Below are 21,710 nucleotides of genomic sequence, written 5' to 3' on the forward strand. Positions count from 1 at the left end.
GGGTCCTGCGAATGGAGGCCGACCAGCGATCTTGACGGTAAGGAACGATGGAAGTGGGGGAGGGACAAGATTTTTTGTGGGGAGGAAAGCGACTGGGAAAGGAAGAAGATGCGAGAGCAGATGGGCAGGAAAGAAAGAAGCAAGGAAGAAGAAGAAGAAGAAGAAGATGATGATGCATGCATAGAGTGCGTTGCTTGTGTACAAAACTGAGTGATCGGTGAGTGGTCATTTTCTACGACTCTAAAAGAAAAAGTTCAAAGAACCCATTAGTAAATCAAAAGCTTTTTATTAGTGGATCGTGACTCGTACAAATCTGTCCCGTTCAAGATTAGATTACGATCGATCGATCGATTGGATTGCCCACTTAATCTGCGTCATTTTAATTTCAGATGCTCCAGTCAAAGTTCAATCATCAATGCTTGTGATTGTGCACTCACGTAGATTTCTTCTCAACAAAAAATCAAAGCATGAATCTCATCATTGTCCTCTCCCCGTCACCCTTCCTCCTCCTCTAAGCGAATTTTCGTCGAGCTTGCCTGCGATTTAGTGGCAATTAGTGCGCTCTTCGGCTCCCATTTGTACGTCGCCGGCGAATCACAACTCCATGCATTCCATTGTACCCATTGTACAATTCGATGCTTTCCCACTTTCTTATCGCTTTTGCCCACTTCCCTACTTCCTGCCTGCTTCCTCTTTCCTCCCTCCACGCATCAATTGCAGCAGCATATCCACCTGTTCTACAGCTTGCATGGCCAAGTTTTCTCAGCTCAGTCACTTTTCAAGCCACTTGGGCATCTCAATTGACGTCAACGTCCTCGTCCCCTAGCCCTTGTTGCTCCTCATTGTAGTGGAACTACAAATTTGACCATTCTCAGGTGCATCCGTTGCTTCGTTGCATTCCCGTGTCATTCCAGAAAAGTGTTCGAGAAGTTTTCTCCCGGCATTCCGCTGCTTCCTCTCACAGTGCAGTCTTCTTCCTGCTTGTAGCCTGCGATCACGAGGCATACCCTCCTTGCCCGGTTATATTTCTGCCCGTTAACTTCTCTGACTGGGATCGAGCTTGTCACACTAAGAAGCAATGGTAGCTTCTTGTGGTAGATCGGCTTTCAGTACCTTCTTTGGCGTTCTGCTCTGCACAATTCTCATTTGCCCTTTCCTTAAAGGTGTTGATACAACGAATGTGTCGATACCTGCGACCCTGAACGTTGGTGCGTTAGTTGCTTTTGACAGTGTCATTGGAAGGGTGGCGAAACAGGCACTAGAGCTAGCCGTGGCTGATATCAATAGTGACGCTAGCTTGCTCAATGGGTCGAAGATAGTCCTTCAGATTTTGGACACCAATTGCTCTGCCTTTCAGGGTGCTGCTACTGGTAAAGCTCGTTCCGTGTCGTGCTGTCTCTGGATATTGTAGATGCGATCTCACTCCCGTTAGGAATGGGCGAAGCGAGGATAAAGAATTTCAAACTCTGATGCTTTTGAATGAACGGAAGAGTTCTGAGAGTATTTCTGACATAAGAAAGTAGCCATAGCTTAGTAGCGCCAATAACTTCATTTGTTAATAAATTCTTTGCAATCTTCTTCCCAGTAACGAGTCGCACGAACACTCTCCAAGGCAGTTGCCATTTGGCTGTCAAAAGCCAAGGAAATGTAATAGAAAGGCAGAAGCTTCGTGGCACAAGCTCTGTTGTGTTTAAATAGAGACGCATCTCTTCTCTAGTAAAGTGGTTTCCTACAAACACAATGCAATCTTTATTCTTCTTCATAAAAAGACTTGGCTTTCACGCACAATAACCCACTGCCCCGCCCAAGAAATTAAGGATAAAGTTGTTTTGATTGCTGCAGCTACGGAACTCTTGAAAAAAGAGGTGGTGGCTGTCGCTGGTCCTCAGTCCTCGGCTGTCTCCCACTTCGTGGCACACATGGGTGGCTCTACCCAAGTTCCTCTTGTATCATTTGCTGCAACAGATCCAGCTCTTTCTGAGTTTCAGTACCCATATTTCTTCCGCATAGCACATTCAGATGCTGTCCAGATGCAAGCCGTGGCAGCATTGATAGGACAATATGGCTGGAGGGAGGTGGTTGCCTTGTATACAGATGATGATTATGGAACAAATGGAGCTTCTGTGTTGGGTGATGCCCTGGAGACTGTAGGGGCTAAGATAGTGCAAAAGGAAGCTCTGGTACCCGATATTAACAGAACTGGTATTGGCAGCATCTTGAGAGAGCTGGCATCAATGCAAACACGTATATTTGTAGTTCACATGCAACAGGATCTGGGATTTGTACTCTTTTCTGAGGCCAAGTACCTCGGCATGATGAGTGCAGGCTACGTTTGGATTGTCACTGATTCAATGGCTTCTGTGATAGATCCGACAAAGCTTAATAATGATGCCATCAGCTCAATGCAAGGTGTAATTGGGACACGAGGCTACGTTCCTAACTCTCCTAGAGCCCAATCCTTTAAATCTGAGTGGAACAATCTGCAAATAAAGAAAAAAACTTCTGATCAGCTCCATATCTATGGACTTTATGCATATGACTCTATGTGGATGATTGCACATGCACTGGACAGTTACATCAGAGATGGTGGGGACTTCAGTTTCAAGGACCCCAACATTCCACCAATGGATGCAGGGGGTACTTCAGAGTTAGCACAGCTAAGAGTTTTCAGAGAAGGGCCTTTCCTTCGTACACATTTATTAAAGACCCATTTCAACGGTACCACTGGTTTTATACAAGTAGATTCAAAGGGTGACCTCATTGGTTCTGCATTTGAGATTGTCAACATAGTAGGATCAGAACTGCGCGTGGTTGGCTACTGGACAAATGAAACACAGATTTCCCCTTTCCCACCTGGGGGTCTCACAGATGCTCTTGTATCAACACCTCTTCAAAATCCATCACTCAACGTTATCTGGCCTGGAAAAAGTACTGAGACACCTCGTGGCTGGGTGCTTCCAAAAAATGGCAGACCCTTAAAGATAGCTGTACCTAGCAAAGCAGGCTTCAAGCAGTTTGTTACTTGCTCGAGCAATGGGTCTCTGTGCCATGGTTTCTGTATAGATGTCTTCCAGGATGCTCTCAAGTACCTTCCTTATGGTGTTCCCTACACCTTTGTACCGTTTGGAAATAGTTCAACACCTGTCTATGATGATATGATCGATCAGCTAGCAGACCAGGTATGCATACCTTTGCACCCATGTATCTGGAGAAATCTACAGGTTGCAATAGAGGTGAGGTAGGTCTGAATAAATTTATAACTTGCTGCATTGTGTTTTCAACTGTGCTACATTGAGGAGTACGATCAACGTTTGGCTCCTAAATTTCCCGTGCATCACCTGTCAAAGTAGATGGAAGCAGCCACTGGCAGCTTTAAAATCAAAGATGTGATAAGGTTTTTGACAAGATGGTATTGGGGCTTTTACTTAAAGAAGAATAAAGTAGGCCTCAATATTTTTACCCCTCAGTGCTGAAGCATTGTTTCAGTGTGTTACAAAATGAGACTATTGTGGTGGAGCCAATTGTTATGCATCTATTGAAGAAGCTATGCTCATCCTTGATGTGGCATACGACTAGACTAGCCATGCGAAGTAGGTCTTAATTCTCAGTGGTGCAGCTCAAGTAGGTTAGACTTCATCTACAGTTGCCAGGTAGGAAGGAAGATCCACGAGTCTCAGTCCCCAAACTGGAACATCTCAGGACTTGGAATGGAAACCCAGATAGCATCACACCTCATCTTTCCTATTTATGTAACAAACCTCTTACACTCTTCTGGATGCCGAGCTGGAAGTTGTCTGCAGCTAATGCCAACACAGAATTGGAGCTGCCAGAGTCCCATAAATAAGTAATGGATGATTTCTGAAATGGGGCAGCCTAATGGCTGGACTGCCATGACAGTGGACCAGGCTATTAGTACTAATAAATCAGCACCATAAAAGGTCAGTAGTTAAGCGTAATATGGATTCTGTGAGGTAGAGATTCTTTAATCCATGAAAGAACTATATAAACTCTATGCATAGAGTATAGAGACATGTGCACATATTCTCACATGCGTGCACGCACATGTGCCCACACACGCATGTGCAGGCACATATTTTTTTGTGTGTGAAATCCATGTATTTTTGTATTACAAGAGGCTGTCCCCAAAGTGGAGATCAGCAAATGCAAGATCAGAAAATTTCATTGCAAGACAAGCAGACACTGTAATCTATCTAACGAACCAACAGGTAATTGTAAAAGGATTGCCTGAGTGACATCCGAGTAGTATAACATGGACGAAGTAGGCTCTCGAAAGACTCGGTGGTTCTTGTCTTTCCACATAGTCCAGAGTGCCCAATATCGAACCCATGTGAAAATATCAAACTCCGTTCTCAAGCGGGCATGCTTAAGAAATGGTAGAAGTCACGGGTGGCAGGGCAATCCCAAAAAAGATGGAGCAAGGATTTCCTGGGAGCCAAACATCTGTGGCATAGAGCAGGAGCAATATGCCTACGTGCCAAGAGTTGGCCAAAAGGAATAACACCAGGGATCACTTGCCATAGAAAACCTGTGACGAAGCGGAAGTTTGCAGAGACCAAAGCTGCTGCATTCTTTTACGCCAGCACATGATGTGATATCCAGAGGCATAGAAATCCCTTGGGTAGCCTAGCGATGTAAGGTCCAGTCAGTGAGGCGATAACACAAGCTCCAACCCTCCCCACTTTTAGCTGCTTTTCCCACTTTATCCTGCTTTCCTTGCCCTTCATGCCTATCCTGGCCCCATCCTTGGATCATCTAATCATAGTAATACCGTTTCTCTCTTTTCAAGCAAATCACTCCTTCCCAAGGCTCATCTAGGCGCTCCTATAGAACCTGCAAAGCTTGATCCTCCTTTAAACCTGCAAAGCCTCAACACAACTCCCACACATATGTATATTTTTAAATTCATTAAATCCAAAATCATTTGTCAGTATTTCCAAACATGAAAATAAATTCCACAGATGACTGCTAACAGAACTAAAAATTTTTATACACAAAAAAATCACATGAAATAAAATATGAGCGCCTGGGTTCCTGCAAAGCAAGAGGTTGATCAAACACCTTTGGCAGTGCAAGTTCTTAGTGCACCAGGAATTTCCATCTAGAGACTCACGACCATGCCATTTGAGATGAGAAAGAATCTCCTTCTAGGCCAAAGAACATTTTGGAAACAAAAGGACAGCCTTTAACCATGCCATCAATATAGCCCATAATGAAATCCCAAGAGTGGGATGCCAGTGCCCAAAAGCAGATGACACATATTGGCAGCCCAAGGCTGATCACCCTGCAAGAGTTGCAACTTCATTTTTCCTTTGTGAGCCAAAACATGGATGTGAATATTCAATATGTTCAAGCCACCGTCCATCTTAGTGGCTAACTTCCAATATTCCAGTTTTTTCCTGAGCTTTGCAAGCACTCTCTCTCTCTCTCTCTCTCTCTCTCTCGTATGCACACACACGTACACTTTTTTTGGGGTGAAAACCAGCTGATGCAAAGACTACAGGATATTGGAGTACCACATAAGATGCAGTGGGGGATGTATGCCTTGTATGAGACGGTGATGGGCTGAGTTAGAGCACCTAGAGGGCTGTTAGATGCAGTTATGAGTACTATTGGCGTGAAGCAAGGGTGCCCTCTCTCTCCCACACTATTTGGCATATACATTGATGAACTCTCAGAGTATATCAATAGGATAGGAGGACCTGGAGCCAGCCTAGCAGGAGTGTTGATACCCATACTGCTCTATGCAGATGATGTAGTTTTGATTGCAGATTCTTTGGAAGGATTACAAAGACATTTAGATGCGCTACAGGCTTTTTGTGAGGACAGGGATCTAACAGTAAACCTTGGGAAAACCAAGGTGATGGTATTTAATACTACACAGGCTTGGGTGACGCGCTTAGCACAACAGTTCACTTTCAAAGGTGAGACAGTAGAGCAGGTACGATCTTATGTGTACCTCGGGGTGATCTTTTCTGGTCCACAATTTTCACTGAGAGCCACGATTGATGCCAGATTGGATAGAGGCTATGCAGCTTTGGGGGCACTAGAGAGACAGTGTGCACATGTACAGTTCAAGAGCCACGCACAAAATTATGGTTGTTTGAGACATTGGTAGTGCCCACACTATTTCATGGTGCAGCTATATGGGGCCCCAGTGTAGGGGGTGCAACTGAGTGGAGGAGATTGGAAAGGCCATTAGTGACATTGATTGCCCGCATGATCCGGAGCAAGTCATTTGTACCACATCCGATAATACGAGCTGAATTAGCAGCTGCTCCACTAGTGACTGAGGCTCTGTTCCATTTGCATACATAGATTGTGGGATCTACCTGGCTCCAAATATGCACGGTTGGCTATGATATCATCTAGGCAGCTAGCAGAGGAGGGTCGAACATGGTGCTGGTATGCTCAGCTACAGAGAGGTTTGTAGAGCATGAGTTGACAATGGATGCACTCCCACCCTTTCAATACAGTTTGGATAGACCTATCTCGCCATGACCAAAACAAGATCATTAGAGCTGATATTGTCAAGTTGGAGACTGAGAGAACCTGGACTAGACCACATGAGCCCTTAGGGAAGAAGATGGCACACTACCAGAGCCATTTTCTTCATTTATCTTCAGATGAACTTATAGCCAGGCTAGCATACATGGACACACACCTATCTCACGGGCTACGTAGTATTATTGGCCAAATTCGAACCTCATCACATCAGTTGAGAGTAGAGACAGGGAGATACACCCACACAGCCCCTCAGGATCGGATATGTCAGTTATGCCAGTAGGAGGAGGAGACAGAGGAGCATTACGTATGTAGATGCACGGTATATTATGAAATCCGAGGAAGATACCACTGTCTATTCAGAAAGGGATTTGGCCCACTCCGTAGGGTGATGGAGTACGAAGATAAAAAATGCTTGGGTTTGTTTTTATCAGAGCTCAAGCGACATAGAGAGACTTTGTTGGGAGACAAATAGCCGAGACCAGCCCCACCTAGGCAAAGTACACTCAGAGACTTCTTCACTGCCAGCTCCTCAGCTAGTTTTATGCCCTCCCCGCCATTAGAAACCCCTGGCGCCACCACCACCTTATCACACCACCTTATCACACACAGGCAGATTGCCACACTCTAGTGGTGTGATTTTGGACCGAGCCATCGCCATATCCAGGTCACGGCAGCCCAAGCCCCCAAGACCCCGTGCCCGGCATCCATATCTTCATCGGATCTGTGCCATCATTGCCAAACACCGGAAACATGTGGCACTGAGTTATGAGATCCTAGAGCTGCCCATGATTTGGATTTTTGGCATAAGAAGAGTGCAACCCTTTTATTGATTAGCTTTCTGCCCATGCTGATCAATTGGTACTTTTAGTAAATACTTGCTTGGTATTTCATTAGTTTTGGGTCACTTGTAGTCCCTCTGACTGTAAGTACCTTTAGTAGCTCTGAGCCTTTAGCTCATTTATTTTGTTGTTCTCTTTGATGAGACAACACTAGCAGATGTATCAACTGTTTTAGTCTCATAGGCCGTTTGGCTCTCGCAAATGCACGACTTTGTTGTACCCCCCCCCCCCCTCACCCCCACTTGGAGCTGACCACTCATACCTGGCCTTCCATGTCTCTACCACTATGCCAGCCCTAGGGAGAGCCCCCCCCGTGGTTGCATGTGTCTAGATCCACTTTGACTGTGCCCTCGACCCAGTGTACGTGAGTCACTTAGCCAAGGCACTTCCATCCCTACTCAATGATGATATAGACCTCGCCCATGTCTCGGACACCCGTGTCTCAGGACGCTGCCACTAGATCCTTTTCCACAACCCGATTTATGCGAATCTGAGATGGGAGGATGCCTCAAAACCCTTGGTTCAATAACGAGTGTAGAGAGGCGAGAGTCCACCTCCCACAAGAGCTGGCCTTGGTCATCTAACATCATCTGAGGTGCAAAGGATCTTTCGACAATTGATACACTGTAAGAGGTGGGCTTTTCTCACACAGGATGGATGAGATTGTCAATCTTTTTGAGGAGACCCGACCACTGGGTGGGGGTTCCTATTGAAGGGGAAGCCACCTATCCCCATCACTGACCCAGATGTGTGGCACACATATGCATCCCTCTATGATGCCCAGATCTAGACACCATCAGACATGTCCTGTATGCCACTTGTCAATTGTTTACCACACAGAATATACATGCTACGCTTTGTCGACTACACAATCGGAAAGCACATGATCATGAGGGCCTATGGATTGAGCACTTTGAACATGGGAAGGAGGTCTTAGCTCCGGTCCTAGCACATATGTTCAACCAGGTTGGCTTCCCACTTGCTTGGAGCACCACCACTATTGTGCCGCTACACAAAGCCGGGGATCCTATGGAGACTAGGAACTACCGTATCCTCACGATTGGCCATACTCTGGCCAAGATTTCTGCCAAGATTTCTAGAGAGGGAGCTCAGCAGTCATACAGAGGCTTGGGAGGAGCGGGCATTAGGACATGCAGGATCTCAAAGGCAGCACTCTACTCTAGATCACATCTTCACTCTGAGGGCTATCATTGAGGAGGCAAGGTCTAGACACCCATGCTTTGTAGACTTTTGGAAGGCCTTTGACACTATCCCGCGATCCCGCATGATCAGGAGACTACAGGGGATGCAGATTCCAGAGACGCTGATTTGGGATGTGGGGTGTGGTGAGCCTATATGAGTTAATCAGAGGCAGACTTTGTGCCCTAGGTGGTTTTTCGGACTGGGACGAGAGCAAGATCGGGGTGAAGTAAGGCTGTCCACTCTCACCGACCCTCTTCGGACTTTACATCGATGAGATCACATCCTTCATAGACCGCCTAGGAGATGAGGGATCACTAATGGTCGACCTCATGATACAAATATTGCTATATGTTGATGACGTAGTCCTTATATTATCTTTAGCAGAGGGGCTACAGAGACATATGGAGGCCCTAGAGGTATTTTGTAGAGAAAGAGCATGGTGAGCTAGTGGAGACAGTGCAGTCCTACACATATTTGAGAGCAGTCTTTGCGGGACCCATTTTCACGATGACCCATGTAGAGCCCAGGCATGACTCACACCAGGGCGGAGTGCTTTGGCTTGGCTAGAGAGGCAATGCTTTCAAACACACTTTTAGGACCCACTGACAAAGGGCTAGCTCTCCAATACTAGTGCGACCGACTACCATGTATGCATCACCCTTCTACAGGAGTGATCTACGGACGACCGAATGGAGGAAATTTGAGTGGCTATAGGTGATTATGGGGTCCAGGATTTTTCGGAGTAAGCCCTTAGGTCCACATGAGATAGTACATGTAGAGTTCGCCATGACTCCTCTACAGGTTGATGCCAGTTTTTAGACAATGACATTCATCCATCGAGTCTGGGACTTACCTTGATGGAGACTACTGAGGTTGGCCCTGGAGTCATCCAGACGACTAGCAGAGAGTGGTGAAACCAGAAGGTAATCTTTTCAACACACAAATTCACCACATAATCAATTGGAGAAGAAGAACACAATCACACTATGAGAGCGACAATAGACTGGGTACAATCTCCCCCACCTAGATGAGTGGCTCATGCTTCCTCATCTAGAGTATTTATGATATTCCATAAAAGCACCAAGGAGCCAAAATTATCCCTCTCATCCAAAAATGAGGGATTTGCTTTACATAGCCATCTTAGGTCCCAAAATGAATTATGTCCTCAACAAAATATATTGCTCAAACTTGCAATAATAAAACAAAACCAAAATTGGCCCATGGCCATATATAATGCGCTGTGCGACACCTCAATCAGTACCCTCGCACTAACTCCAATCCTCGCTATGAGTTCCATCACCTGTACTCAAGCCGCCAATTACATTAGTTATTAACAATCGATTGAACGAATCACCGAATCAACCGATCCCAACATAACCGCACTCAAAGCACAATAATAAAGCGAATGTCATGCATTTGAATCTTCCATCGTCTTCATGTACCACTTGGATAATCTCTCCTTCTTTGGGCTGCTGTGATCTTTGCTCGTTTCTATTGCTATTCCACCTATGGAGGAAGGTTTTTTTGTTCCATAATGCACGCTGATGCATTCTCTAAGAATCAAGTTAGAGTCCTACGACCATTTTGCAATATTAGGGGGAGGGGGGGGTGTTGTTGGGCTATACCCACCATGGATTGATAATACCGGGTTATATCAAGTCTGCACTAGGTAATGACCTATATAACTAGTGCAGAGGGTCCTAAGCAATTTGTAGAGTTCAAATCTAGAGTTTGCCTCCCATTCAACGAAAAAGTTTATTCATTCAATCCTCCTATGATATTCTTAGGATCTATTAAAAACCAAATTCTCTTGTAATCCAACTTGACCAATATATTTTTCAAAGTGGTCTTGGTACCTTGACTTGCAAAGGAAGGATCTGTATGTTTTTGCCAAATTGTCAATGCAAAGGCTCTGTCTGGATCATTGAGATTATGGGCATTCAAATGAATGAAAGTATATTCTGTACTTCATTTAATGTCTTTATTTTAACTTGGGCTTTCCTCATTCACCCCCTTTTTCTGAAACCGTTCTCTTGATTAGAGGACTGTCCATTGCTTTCCTAGTTGGAGACATTGGATTCATCCAGCCTTCCAAAGATTTTACTTGAGTGCCACTTTGGGTATTTGGCTCCTTTTCCTTATCTTCCTGGCTGTTGCATTTGATTGGATGAGGTTTGCTGCCGATTTGAGTCTATGCATCCTGTAAGATCTGTTGAAACAACTCCTTAGCACAATTGGGGAACCATTGTTCTGAACCTGATTTGGAGGAGTAACGAGTCATGACTCCAGTGTCTTTGACCTCTTCAACTGCCAGATCCTTCATGTTTCCAATCTAACTGTTGGCAAATTAGGGATCGTCCTCTACATTACCTCCTCAACAATGCAGATTTGTTTCTGAATAGGAGGGCCTGTTATGTGGGCACTTTCTCTCTTACCTACCTCATTGGGTCCTTCGTAGCCTAGCCACTCTTTGCATAGGACTGGCTCTAGCTTCTTAGCTAAGCGGTCCTTAACTATATGGCCATCCTTAGCATATAGAAGCATGGAGTTTGGCAATTTTTTGTACACATTTGTCGCTCTTTGATAAAACAACCAACCTTGATTACACTTGATCTTTGCATATGTTCAGCTAGGTTACTCTTTGAACCTTTATTGGGCTGTGGGGAAGTCCTAAAACTTGACACAAGTAGGGGCCAGAATGTAACTAACATTTGCATAGAGAGGAATTTGGAGACCAACAAAGAGGCTGATTTTGAATGGACTGAAGTTTCCAAATTGACATGAAGTGGCTAATATTCCAAATAAAGAGGCTTTCTCCGATGGACCAAAGTTGCTAATTCAGGACTTTAGCAGCCAGTTGAGCCCTTCTGAAGAGAAAAGCATGACAACCCTTTCAACATTGGTTACAATTGAGCATTTTCTATACAAGCGTTGTTTTCTTCATCAAAGCTATTAGGGGTTGAGGGCCATGGATGAAGCTATCAAGGACCATGGATGAATCCTGCAATTGCAACTGTAGGTAATGAATTGAATCAGCCAACAGGTCTTCATCAACAAAGGCTATAAATGAAACACTCGCTTCAGTTTCAGTAGGAGATCCAACCCTGTTGGTGGACTCCCTTACTTCTCTTGATTTAGTGCTTCAGTCTATAGCCATTGCTTCTCCAGCTCTATTTTTGGATCGAATAATAACCGATGTCGATTCAGCTCCTGCACCAATCGCGGACTGGACTTTGACTCCTTCTCTTGCACCGTCATGTGTTGCACTTCATTTGGTAGGAACTGGTTGGTGGAGCTAGCACCATTTAGCACATTTTTCATTCTTTTCTCCTGGGGAAGCACAATGTTTGTCATAGCCAGAAGCTCCATTATGTCTCCACTTCTTGGAGAGCATCATTGAGGGAGAGGGAACAAGTCATCTTAGCTGCATCAGACTGCATTGGTGTATGACCCCCTCCCTTTTCTTGCAAGTCATGCAAGGTAGGGAATTTGCTTGTAGCTGAGCCTCTCTCTCAATCAACACTGCATCTTGGCTTGATTTTGGGAGTGCAGGAATTTAAAGGGCCAATTCATTGATTGGATCGTGGGCACTTCTTTCTGGCCTAACCAAAGTCTTTGCTATTGGAAGCTTTACTTTGAGGAAATTGAAGAGAGGTTTGAGAAGCAATGAATGCAAAGGAACATCCACGTCCATCAACACATCACTCTTTTGTGAACGATTGGTATGAGGATCAACTGTCACTCTATTTTCACATTTCTAGTCCTATCGCTATCCTCTCCTATCACTTCCTAAAAACTGCAAGATCCAACTATATGGCAAAGGGCATATGCACTTGAAGCATCATATGCCATAAGGTCTCAGGGGCCATGCATGTAGGTGGAAATTAATGTGGCTTGGGATCTTAACAACAAGCACATGGGACGGTAGTAGTCATGGATGCATCATCAAAACCATTTCACACTAAAGCTTGTGGGTGGACTGAAATAGAGACTCACAAGTCAATTTGAAATTGCCTAGTGGGCAGAATTGTAGGGTTGCTTAGGTGAGATTCCTGTAAGGGTGAAACATTTAAAGGATGTAAGAAAGAAGGTGGCAGAACATAATCGTATGAAGGTATAGGTAAGGATAACGAAAAATTACATGTGAACATAACGATTTTCTACTCTATATCATTAAAGTTGGCATTGTTGTCTTTTCATATAAATGTCTCCACTTAAGACCGAAGAAACTCCCAGGTTTTATGATTTTTAATCCATTCTGTTACAAAGGATCCATTTTACATGGATTGAATAGTAGCATATCCTACTATATAAACATTTCTGCATGCTAGTCATGGGCAGTATGAGGAAAACCGATAATGGTGTTTGAAAAATAGAACTCCCTAATTTGGAGTTCAACCTAAAGGGCAGGTTTGTATAGCCCTAAAATTTGGCCCACTTTGTACAATGGTTTCTTTATATCCTTATTGCAATATACTTTTAGGCCATGTATTCGGAGTTCAACAGCTAAACGTAATGAAGTGATTGAAAGCCTGATGTACAATGATCATGGACATTGCGGATTTGGTGTTATTCTTTTTGTCTTCTCCATCATTTGACTATTTCAAAGAATTGATTGATTGAACCATTTATTTCAATACAATTATTTATAGATGTATTGTGCAGGTGTTTGATGCAGTGGTTGGTGATGTCACAATAACAACAAAACGATTGGAGAAAGTAGACTTCACCCAGCCTTACACAGAGTCTGGGCTTGTAGTTGTTGTACCAGTGAAAGATTCACATTCCAGCTATGCATGGGCATTTCTACGACCTTTCACACCCACAATGTGGCTTACAACTCTGGCATTCTTCATTCTCACTGGACTTGTAGTTTGGATGCTCGAACATAAGAAAAATCGTGATTTCCGAGGCAACCCCAAGAAGCAAGTTGTAACTGTTCTCTGGTATAACATCTCTTATTGATCACAATATCCTCTTAATGTCAGTACAATGGGATTTCTTCCCCTCCCCCTCCCCCCAAAAGAGAATGTGTAAACCTCATTCAAGTTGAAGCCACCTGGCATCCCTTTAATGGGGGTCTGCCTTAGCTCATCTAAAGAGATACAAGATGGTTTAGTGTACAGAAGATCTATCTGTTTAATGGCACCTTTATGCTACTAGCAGAAGGAAATTTTCTTTCATGAGACCGCCAGTGGACTTAATAACCTGCTCCTCATTTCTTCGGTCTTGTAAGTGGCAAATAATACCTATAAGTGGCAAATAAAACCAGATTTTTATTTGCAATGTTGATTTATCTGAACAGTGTCCCTGCAAGGATTAAGTGAAAATTTCATAGACATCTTGGTGAGACTTACAAGAGTATAATGCATGAAATAAATTTTATGAGGGTGGTCAAATTACATTAAGTTGGCCTGTTGTAGGGGTAGTTCGAATCTGTCTATATAGACGAAGTCAAAAAGTGAGGAAAACACAAAACCAGGTATAACGCTCTCAATCTTTTACTCACTTCACAGATCAATTTCACAATCTATCACGGGGCAGGCACACACAATTTCCTCCCAGCCAACCTCGGTGGTAGCGAAACCACAGAATAGCCAACAACGTGAAGGCTCTAGCTTGCAAATTCCACCAAGCCCCAAATCCCTAGATGGATCTAGTATGCCACATGTCTACATTCTAGGGTACCTCTTAAATGCATATTTACTATCCCTCTCTTGGGATATCAATTATTCACTTGCCCCTAGGCACATTTCCCACTTAATGCATTTAAGATCCATAGCTTTAGACCCATCTAGTCAGTGCCTTGTCACCCTCATCAAGGACCTTGACATTAACCCCTTTGACCATTTACATGAAGCCCAAATAAATATAATACAAACATTGATCCTTTAAAAAGGAAAATGTCGACTGACCCTTCCGAGGTCATGTTGCCTCAACTTGAGCTTGAGCGTAACATTCCTTCCCTCTTCAGGCATCGGCATCCTCGATGATAAAGTCTGGGAACACTCTCCGTACCTGGTATACGGATTCCCAGGTAGCTTCTGATAGAGGTAAACCATGCCATGCAACCAACACTGTGGGTATCTTCCAATTGTGTACTTGCATTGTTCCTCGGTCCAGGATTCTTGTTGGTTTGCGTCCTGCATTATCCTCCATCTCCTGAAACAAAACAACCCCCTCGATTAGTGAGTCACCTGTATGTAATAATTTCTTTAAATGAGAAACATGAAACACTGGGTGCACCTTACAACCCTGTGGTAATTCTAATTTATAGGCTACCTTGCCTATTCTTTTTAGAATTAATCACGGCCCACAATATCGGGGTGATAACTTAGCACACTCTCCTACAGTCAAAGACTTAGAGTGTGAAGGAACTCTAAGAAAAACTTTTTCTCCTTACTTAAATTCTCTAACAGATTTGTTTTCATCTGCATACGCCTTAGCTCTATCCATAGCTTGGTGGATCTTAGCTCTCGCAAGTGCTAGCATCTCCCGCATTTGAACCACAAAGTTCGTGGCACTAGGCACTTTCTGAGGTACTTCAACTGTAGTTGGATTTGCTGGTCTATAACCATAGTTCAGATCAAACGGGACTGAACCCCGTAGAGGAATGTTTTTTATCATTGTAGGCAAATTCTAACAGTGGAAACCACTTGTCCCATGTATGTTGTCTCAATGACACATATGCTCTAAGCATATCCTCTAAAATTTAGTTAATTCTTTCCATCTGACCATCCGTTTCTGGATGATCCCCACTACTCATTCCCAACTCAATCCTTAGTGTCTCAAACATTGCAGTTCAAAAATGACTGGTAAATTTGACATCCCTGTCTGACACTATGGATTTGGGTAATCCATGCAAACGAAATATATGTTTAATAAACAAATTCACCACTTGCCGGGCACTAACAGACTCTCTAGTTGGAATGAAGTGAGCCATCTTGGTAAGACGATCAGCTATCACAAGGATAGAATCATATCCACCTTGTGTCGTAGGCAAACCTACAATAAAGTCCATGGAAATGCTCTCCCACATACCTAGTGGTATTTCCAAAGGTTATAAAAGTCCGGGTGGCTTCACCCGCTTTGCCTTACTTACGTGACACGAAAAACAACGTGTCACATATTCATGAATATGTTTTTTCATTTTTGGCCAAAAGAAATCTCGCTTTACGAGATCATATGTTTTCTCGACTCCTAGATGTCCCGCACATGGGCTATCATGGCATTGTCGAATGACTCTCTGCATGACATCATTCAGATTAGGTACTACTACCTTGCCATTTCTTTTCAACATACTATCTCTTATGGTATATCTTGCATAAGTTTGGCCTTTTCTGGATGCCAGGTTACCCTTTTTCCCAGGTTTGAATACATGAGTCTTCGGCCAAAGGCTCTGGACGAACTCGTCCACCTTTTGAGTTTCTCTAAACTCGGTCGTTAGAGCACTCTCTAATACCGTGAAACTCATATTCTGCATAATGCATGACAATGCATCAGTAACTTTATTATCCTTCCCTCTTCGGTACCGAATCGTCAAGTTAAACTCCTGCATGAGTTCTACTCACCTAGCTTGGTAGCCTCTCAAGTCAAGTTATTTACAAAAATGTTTCAGAGTATCATGATCAACATTAACATAAAACTCTGACCCATACAAATAATGTCTCCATGTTTTCAGAGCATGGACAACAACATACAACTCTAATTCATGAGTTGGCCAATTTCGTTGAGAGGGAGAAAGCTTCTTGCTTTCAAAGGCTATTGGCCTTCCCTCTTGGAGGAGAACTGCTCCTACCGCAATGCCACTCACATCGGTTTCAAGGAAAAACGGTTTCTGGGGATCAACTATTTTTAACACCGGTCCTGAGACCACAGCTTGTTTTATGGTGTTAAAACTCTCCTGTTGATTCTATCCCCATATAAAAGGTACTTTATTTGAGGTCAGATCAGTCAATGGCGATACTATTTCGGAATATCCTTTGATATGCCTTCGATAAAATTGGACAAATCCCAAGAATGATCACAAAGCGGTCAAACTCTAAGGGATAGGCCAAGTCACTATTGCAACCACTTTCTTTGGATCCATTTCTACTCTCTCAGGAGTAATAATGAATCCTAAATATTCAAGTCTTACCATATACAGTACAGTTTTCTTTTTATTTACATAAAGGCTGGCTTTCCTCAAAGTATTGAACACTATTCTTAAGTGTTTGAGATGCTCAGCAATACTTTTGCTGAACACAAGAATATCGTCAATAAAATGTACTATAAACTTCCCGATATACGGACGTTATAAATCGTTTATAAGCATGACCAATGTAGCTGGAGCATTGGTTAGTCCAAACGGCATTACCAAAAACTCATAATGTCCAAACCTGCTTCTAAAAGCAGTTTTATGCACATCCTCAGCTGTAATACGGATCTAATGGTAGCCACATTTAAGATCTATCTTACTAAAAATTACGGCCCCATGTAACGCATCTAAAAAATCATCGATCCGAGCCATCGGATACCTATGCTTAATAGTGATATTATTCAATGCTCTATAATCTATACAGCGGTGAAAAGTATCATCTTTCTTTTTTTTAAATATCATAGGCGAAGCAAAAGGTGAGAAACTGGATTGAATCTGTCCCAGCTTGAGGTACTCTTCCAATTATCTTCGTAGCTCCGCTTCTTCGATAAAACTTAACCTATAGGGAGATCTATTTACAGGTTCTGTCCTCGGGATTAGTTCAATCTTATTCTGAACATTCCGCTCTAGAGGTAACCCATAAGGTAACTCATCCCTAAAACAATAAGAGAACTCCTCTGCTATTTGATCAGCCAACTTGGCCATCTCTCCATTTTGGGTAATGCCAGTGCTAGCCGAAGGACCATCAATCGGCTCTACCGATGCTGTACAAAGAAACAAAAACTCTTCTTGAGCTTTTCGAACTTCCATTACGGAAACCAACGGTCCTTGAGGTATATCTTTTTCACCTCATACGACAAACAGCACATCATTCATCTTGAATTGATAAATGTGCTTTTTCCAATCTATGGCTGGATTCTTCCTAGAATGCCAAGCCTTACCCAGGGCTATGTCTATGTGAGCAAGCTTTGTCATTTCAAAATCAGGCTTCTCAGCATAGTTCTGAATTTGAAGTTCCAACTGGATAACCGTTTGGTCCCATACTTTAGTTGAATTTTCGTCTACCATTCTGATTGTATATGCATAGTTAGATGGGCTAGTCTTTAATTTCAGCCTCTTTACAAGCTTGGAGTTAATTACATTGTGCGCTGACGCAGAGTCAAACAACACAATGACGTCATGATTAGCTACTTGCCCCTTCATCTTAATTAACTCCGTATCATTAAAGGCTGTATATCCCGTTGCTGCGGACTTTGACAGGACATTATCAGGTGCACTAGTTACTAGCTTAGCAATAGACACACATAACAAAACAGGTACTGACCTTTGAGAAGATCCCGCTAGCTGAATCTGTATCTGTTCTGCTTTGGGACTTCCCTCCATTTCTACGTCGCATTCGGAGATCACTATCTCAGCCATCCGACGATCTTTGTTTCATGGACAATCTTTCCACTGATGAGGCTGAAGGCATCCAAAACACAAGCCTTCTCTCCTCGCTTTTTCTTTCTGCTCTGGGTTCAAAGAAGACTTCGATCAAGCCCGGGCTGCCATTGGTGTTACTTTTCTTTTCATTCCAATGGTGGTACTTGGTTTAGGAGTCTCAATTGGCTTCGCCTGCTTGGCTTGACCACTAGGCTGTGAGGCACTCCCTTTGCTAATCCACTTCTTCTTAAACCCAGTTTCCTTCGGGTACTCATATCGAGTCCCAACCTGCACAAACCCACTTGGTCTATTCCCTTTGGCATCTTCATAGTTCAGGGCTATGGCAATTGCTTCATCTAGCGTGTTCCCATACTTATCCCGAACTTCCATCTTGATCCAATCATTGAGTTCAAAGATAAAATCTTTTACCTAGATTGACTGAGGTAGAGGTTCATAAACTTTCATTACACTTTATCTGAACTTATCAGTGTATTTTGCCACTGATAAATTGCTCTGACGAAGGTTTTGATACTGATCCCAAGCTCAGGATGCTTCGTCAGGAGGCTAGAACTTTTCTCTACTGAAAGAGACATTTTCATCGCCACCTTCAGAGAATGAACCGTCAAGAACTGTCGCTGCGATCCCTCTCTCTTTCTAACCGTTGGTAGTGGAAACTCCAAGCAGGCTCCAAGGCCCTCATACGCGGGCGTGGTCCAAGAGTTTAGAGGTGGGCTCTTCACCTCTCCTTTCACGCGTCGTTTTGCTAGCTCTGCTAACAAAGGAGAACATGAAAGAGCAAGAGAAACTCACAGCTCCCTCAGACTACGAAGTGCACACAATGAAAATGACTGGGGATCAACAGGTGAATCAGGAGGAGTTACCGAACGAGCTGGTGGATCAGGAGGAGTCACTGAACTAAGGGTAGGCAGTTTTGATGCCGACGCCGAGGCTGATGGGCTCCTTTCGAGCTAGAAAAAAGAGAATTTATAGGCGCCCATCAAGAGCTCCTCTCCCCACTTCACGGATGGGCCCAATGTAGATAGAGACGCAAGAGGTAGGACCCCCAATTCTCAATCCAAGGATGGAGCAAGCAAAGTCCCCAAGGCAACAAACACAAGTAGAGGAACCAAGACACCAGACTACAGAAGAGAGGTGGGAAGCTTTGCACCAGAAGACCCACGATAACATCAATTGGAGACTCAACAGCGTGACGTTGAGGAGAAGCCATCTCCTAAAGGTAAAGTTAGTTGCTTTTCTTGATGAGGATAGGCTTGAGAAATCCATAGATTGGCTTGAATCCCATGTCTTAATAGGGTATCTTCCTGGTCCTAAAACTCCAGCTGCTTTTCTAAAGGGATGGCTTAGAAACAATTGGATAAGAAAAGGGCTTGTGGTCACTAGTATTAGATTCTTAAGAAAAGGGTTCTTTTTTCTTCTTGAAACTGAGGATATGGCCTGGAAGGCTCTTCACCATGCTCTCTGGACCATAAGGCATCAACCTCTCTATCTAGAGTTTTGGTCCTAAGACTTTAACCTTGATAAGCCCAGATTCACCTTTGTACCTGTTTGGATAGAGCTCCATGACCTTCCCTTCTCTTTAGTGAACCAAGCTCCTAATCTTTGCAGAAGCTTAGGGCAAGTGATGGATGTGGAAAAGGAGCAATTCATTAATGCTAGAGGCCACCCTCAGGTGTGTGTTAGGTTGGATGTTCCTGAGGATCTCCTAGAGACTCTGGTGATAGTCAACAACAAAGGGAAGTTTCTATATGGAGCAGCCCCTGGTATACAAGAACCTCCCCAATTCATGTTTTTTGTGTGGGTTATCAATTCACACTGTCAAAAGTTTCCCTTTAAAGAGAAATGGTCCTAAACCAATTCAGGAGCCAATTCAACAACATGCAAATCTCCCTCCCAAGCCACAGTGGACTGTCAAAGGCAGGCCAAAAAACCATGATCTGGGGAAAAATGCAGAAACAGTGGCAGATAACAGTATAGCCAAGAAGGCAGATGATTGGAAGAAGCCTATTATACAGCAAGAAAAGGAGAGTAATATTTCCTCTGGCAACTAACAATACTTTTGAGGCTCTCATTGACCAAGAAACAGAGAAGTGGATACAGGATGCACAAATGGAAGAAGCTAAAATCAAACTTGGCTGGTCGAGAGAGTTTGAGGAGGATGTAAATTAATTAGATGCCAATATGAGTGAATCAAAATTGGGAGAATCAAAGGAAGAACTCCCTCTGGCTCAAAAATAGAATAATCCTACTGGACCCCTTGCCAAACCTCAAGCCACTACTCTGAACAAAAGAAGGATCTCCGAAGTAAAGGGTCAGAGTGCCCCACCCAAAAGCCCAGCCCCCAGGGCTAAAAAGGGGAAGAGTAAGAATGGTAAATAAACCACTTACTTTTCTTACACTTAATGTCTATGGATTACCTGACCCTTGGAGGAGTTAGGAACTAGCCAAGTGGCTGAGAGACAGCTCTTTGTCTCCTACTTTTCTTGTGTTACAAGAGGTGAAAGTAACTAATGACACCCTAGAAAACAGATTAAAAATTGTTGACAGTAGAAGAATATGGTATTTCACAAATAATGAGGAAGGTAGAGGATGCACTGCAATTGGGATACTTTCACACTACAAGGATTGTGTCGTCAAATGCATGCAGGACCCAAATCACAGATGGCTTGCTTTAGAATGCAAAATGAAAAGTTTTTCTTTCATAGCTGTAACAGTTTATGTCCCAATGGGATCCATGGAAAGAAGAGCCACATGGGATTCAATGCCAAATTTAGGAAGTGACAGTGTTATTATGGGGGATTTCAATATGGTAGAGAATGCTAAAGACAGATGGATGCAGAAGGGATCAATACTCAGGGGTCCTGAACAACAAATATGGAAAGATCTCACAGAAAATCTGTAAGTTTTGGACATTGGGACTCCCAGCATTTACACTTGGAGCAACAAATAGGTAGGTAATGTGAGGAGAGAAGCCAGACTAGATAGAGTGTATATTGCTCAATCTCTGATTGACCTAGCACTAGAAGTGAAGCAATCAACCTTTTCCTGTCTCACCTTATCAGACCACAAGCCAGTGCTAGCTTGTATTGATTTGGGGAGTGGAAAGAAAGGAAACTCATGATTTAAAGCTTACCCCTCCTTGTTCAAGCTGCAAATAGGTCCAAAGATAAATTATAGAAAATTGAAACTTTTCTTTTGCAGCAGCTGATTCATTGTCTCAAGGTTGGAAGGATGCTGTTGAAAGGGTCCAAAAAATCTTAAAGGAAGCTAGAAAAAACAGAGCTACCATCAGAGCAAGGAGAATGGACAAGCTGAATGATCTCAATGCTCAACACCAATTATTGGTCAAAAGAAAAGAAATCAGGATTAAGTTACAAAATGCCAAGATCTACTTCAGAGATTGGTGGGTAGGCAAGATAGATAGACCAACCAAGGAGAACTTCATGAGGATTAGACAAAAGAGAAATCATGAGGAAATTCCTTTGTTGCAGAAGGATGATGGTGAAGTGGTTAAATCAGAAGCAAAAAATATGGACATCATAGTCAGCCACTTCAAAAACCTTGAG

The 21,710-nt window shown here is 43.3% G+C and overlaps 1 protein-coding gene across 1 annotated transcript in view; it reads left to right on the forward strand.

Moving 5' to 3' along the window:
* The first annotated feature begins 516 nt into the window (after positions 1-516).
* LOC147885000 (glutamate receptor 3.3-like) overlaps positions 517-21,710 on the forward strand; it is a 39,921-nt gene continuing 18,727 nt past the window's right edge. The window contains exons 1-3 of the mRNA XM_087397909.1: positions 517-1,370; positions 1,843-3,179; positions 13,233-13,513. Of these exons, the coding sequence (XP_087254035.1) occupies positions 1,079-1,370; positions 1,843-3,179; positions 13,233-13,513 (1,910 nt within the window). The 5' untranslated portion in view covers positions 517-1,078. The remainder of the gene's footprint in view (positions 1,371-1,842; positions 3,180-13,232; positions 13,514-21,710) is intronic.

This window comes from Dipteris shenzhenensis, chromosome 26, assembly GCF_047967505.1.
Source record: "Dipteris shenzhenensis isolate YYH24624 ecotype China chromosome 26, Dip_SZ_1.0, whole genome shotgun sequence".
Lineage (NCBI taxonomy): Eukaryota > Viridiplantae > Streptophyta > Polypodiopsida > Gleicheniales > Dipteridaceae > Dipteris > Dipteris shenzhenensis.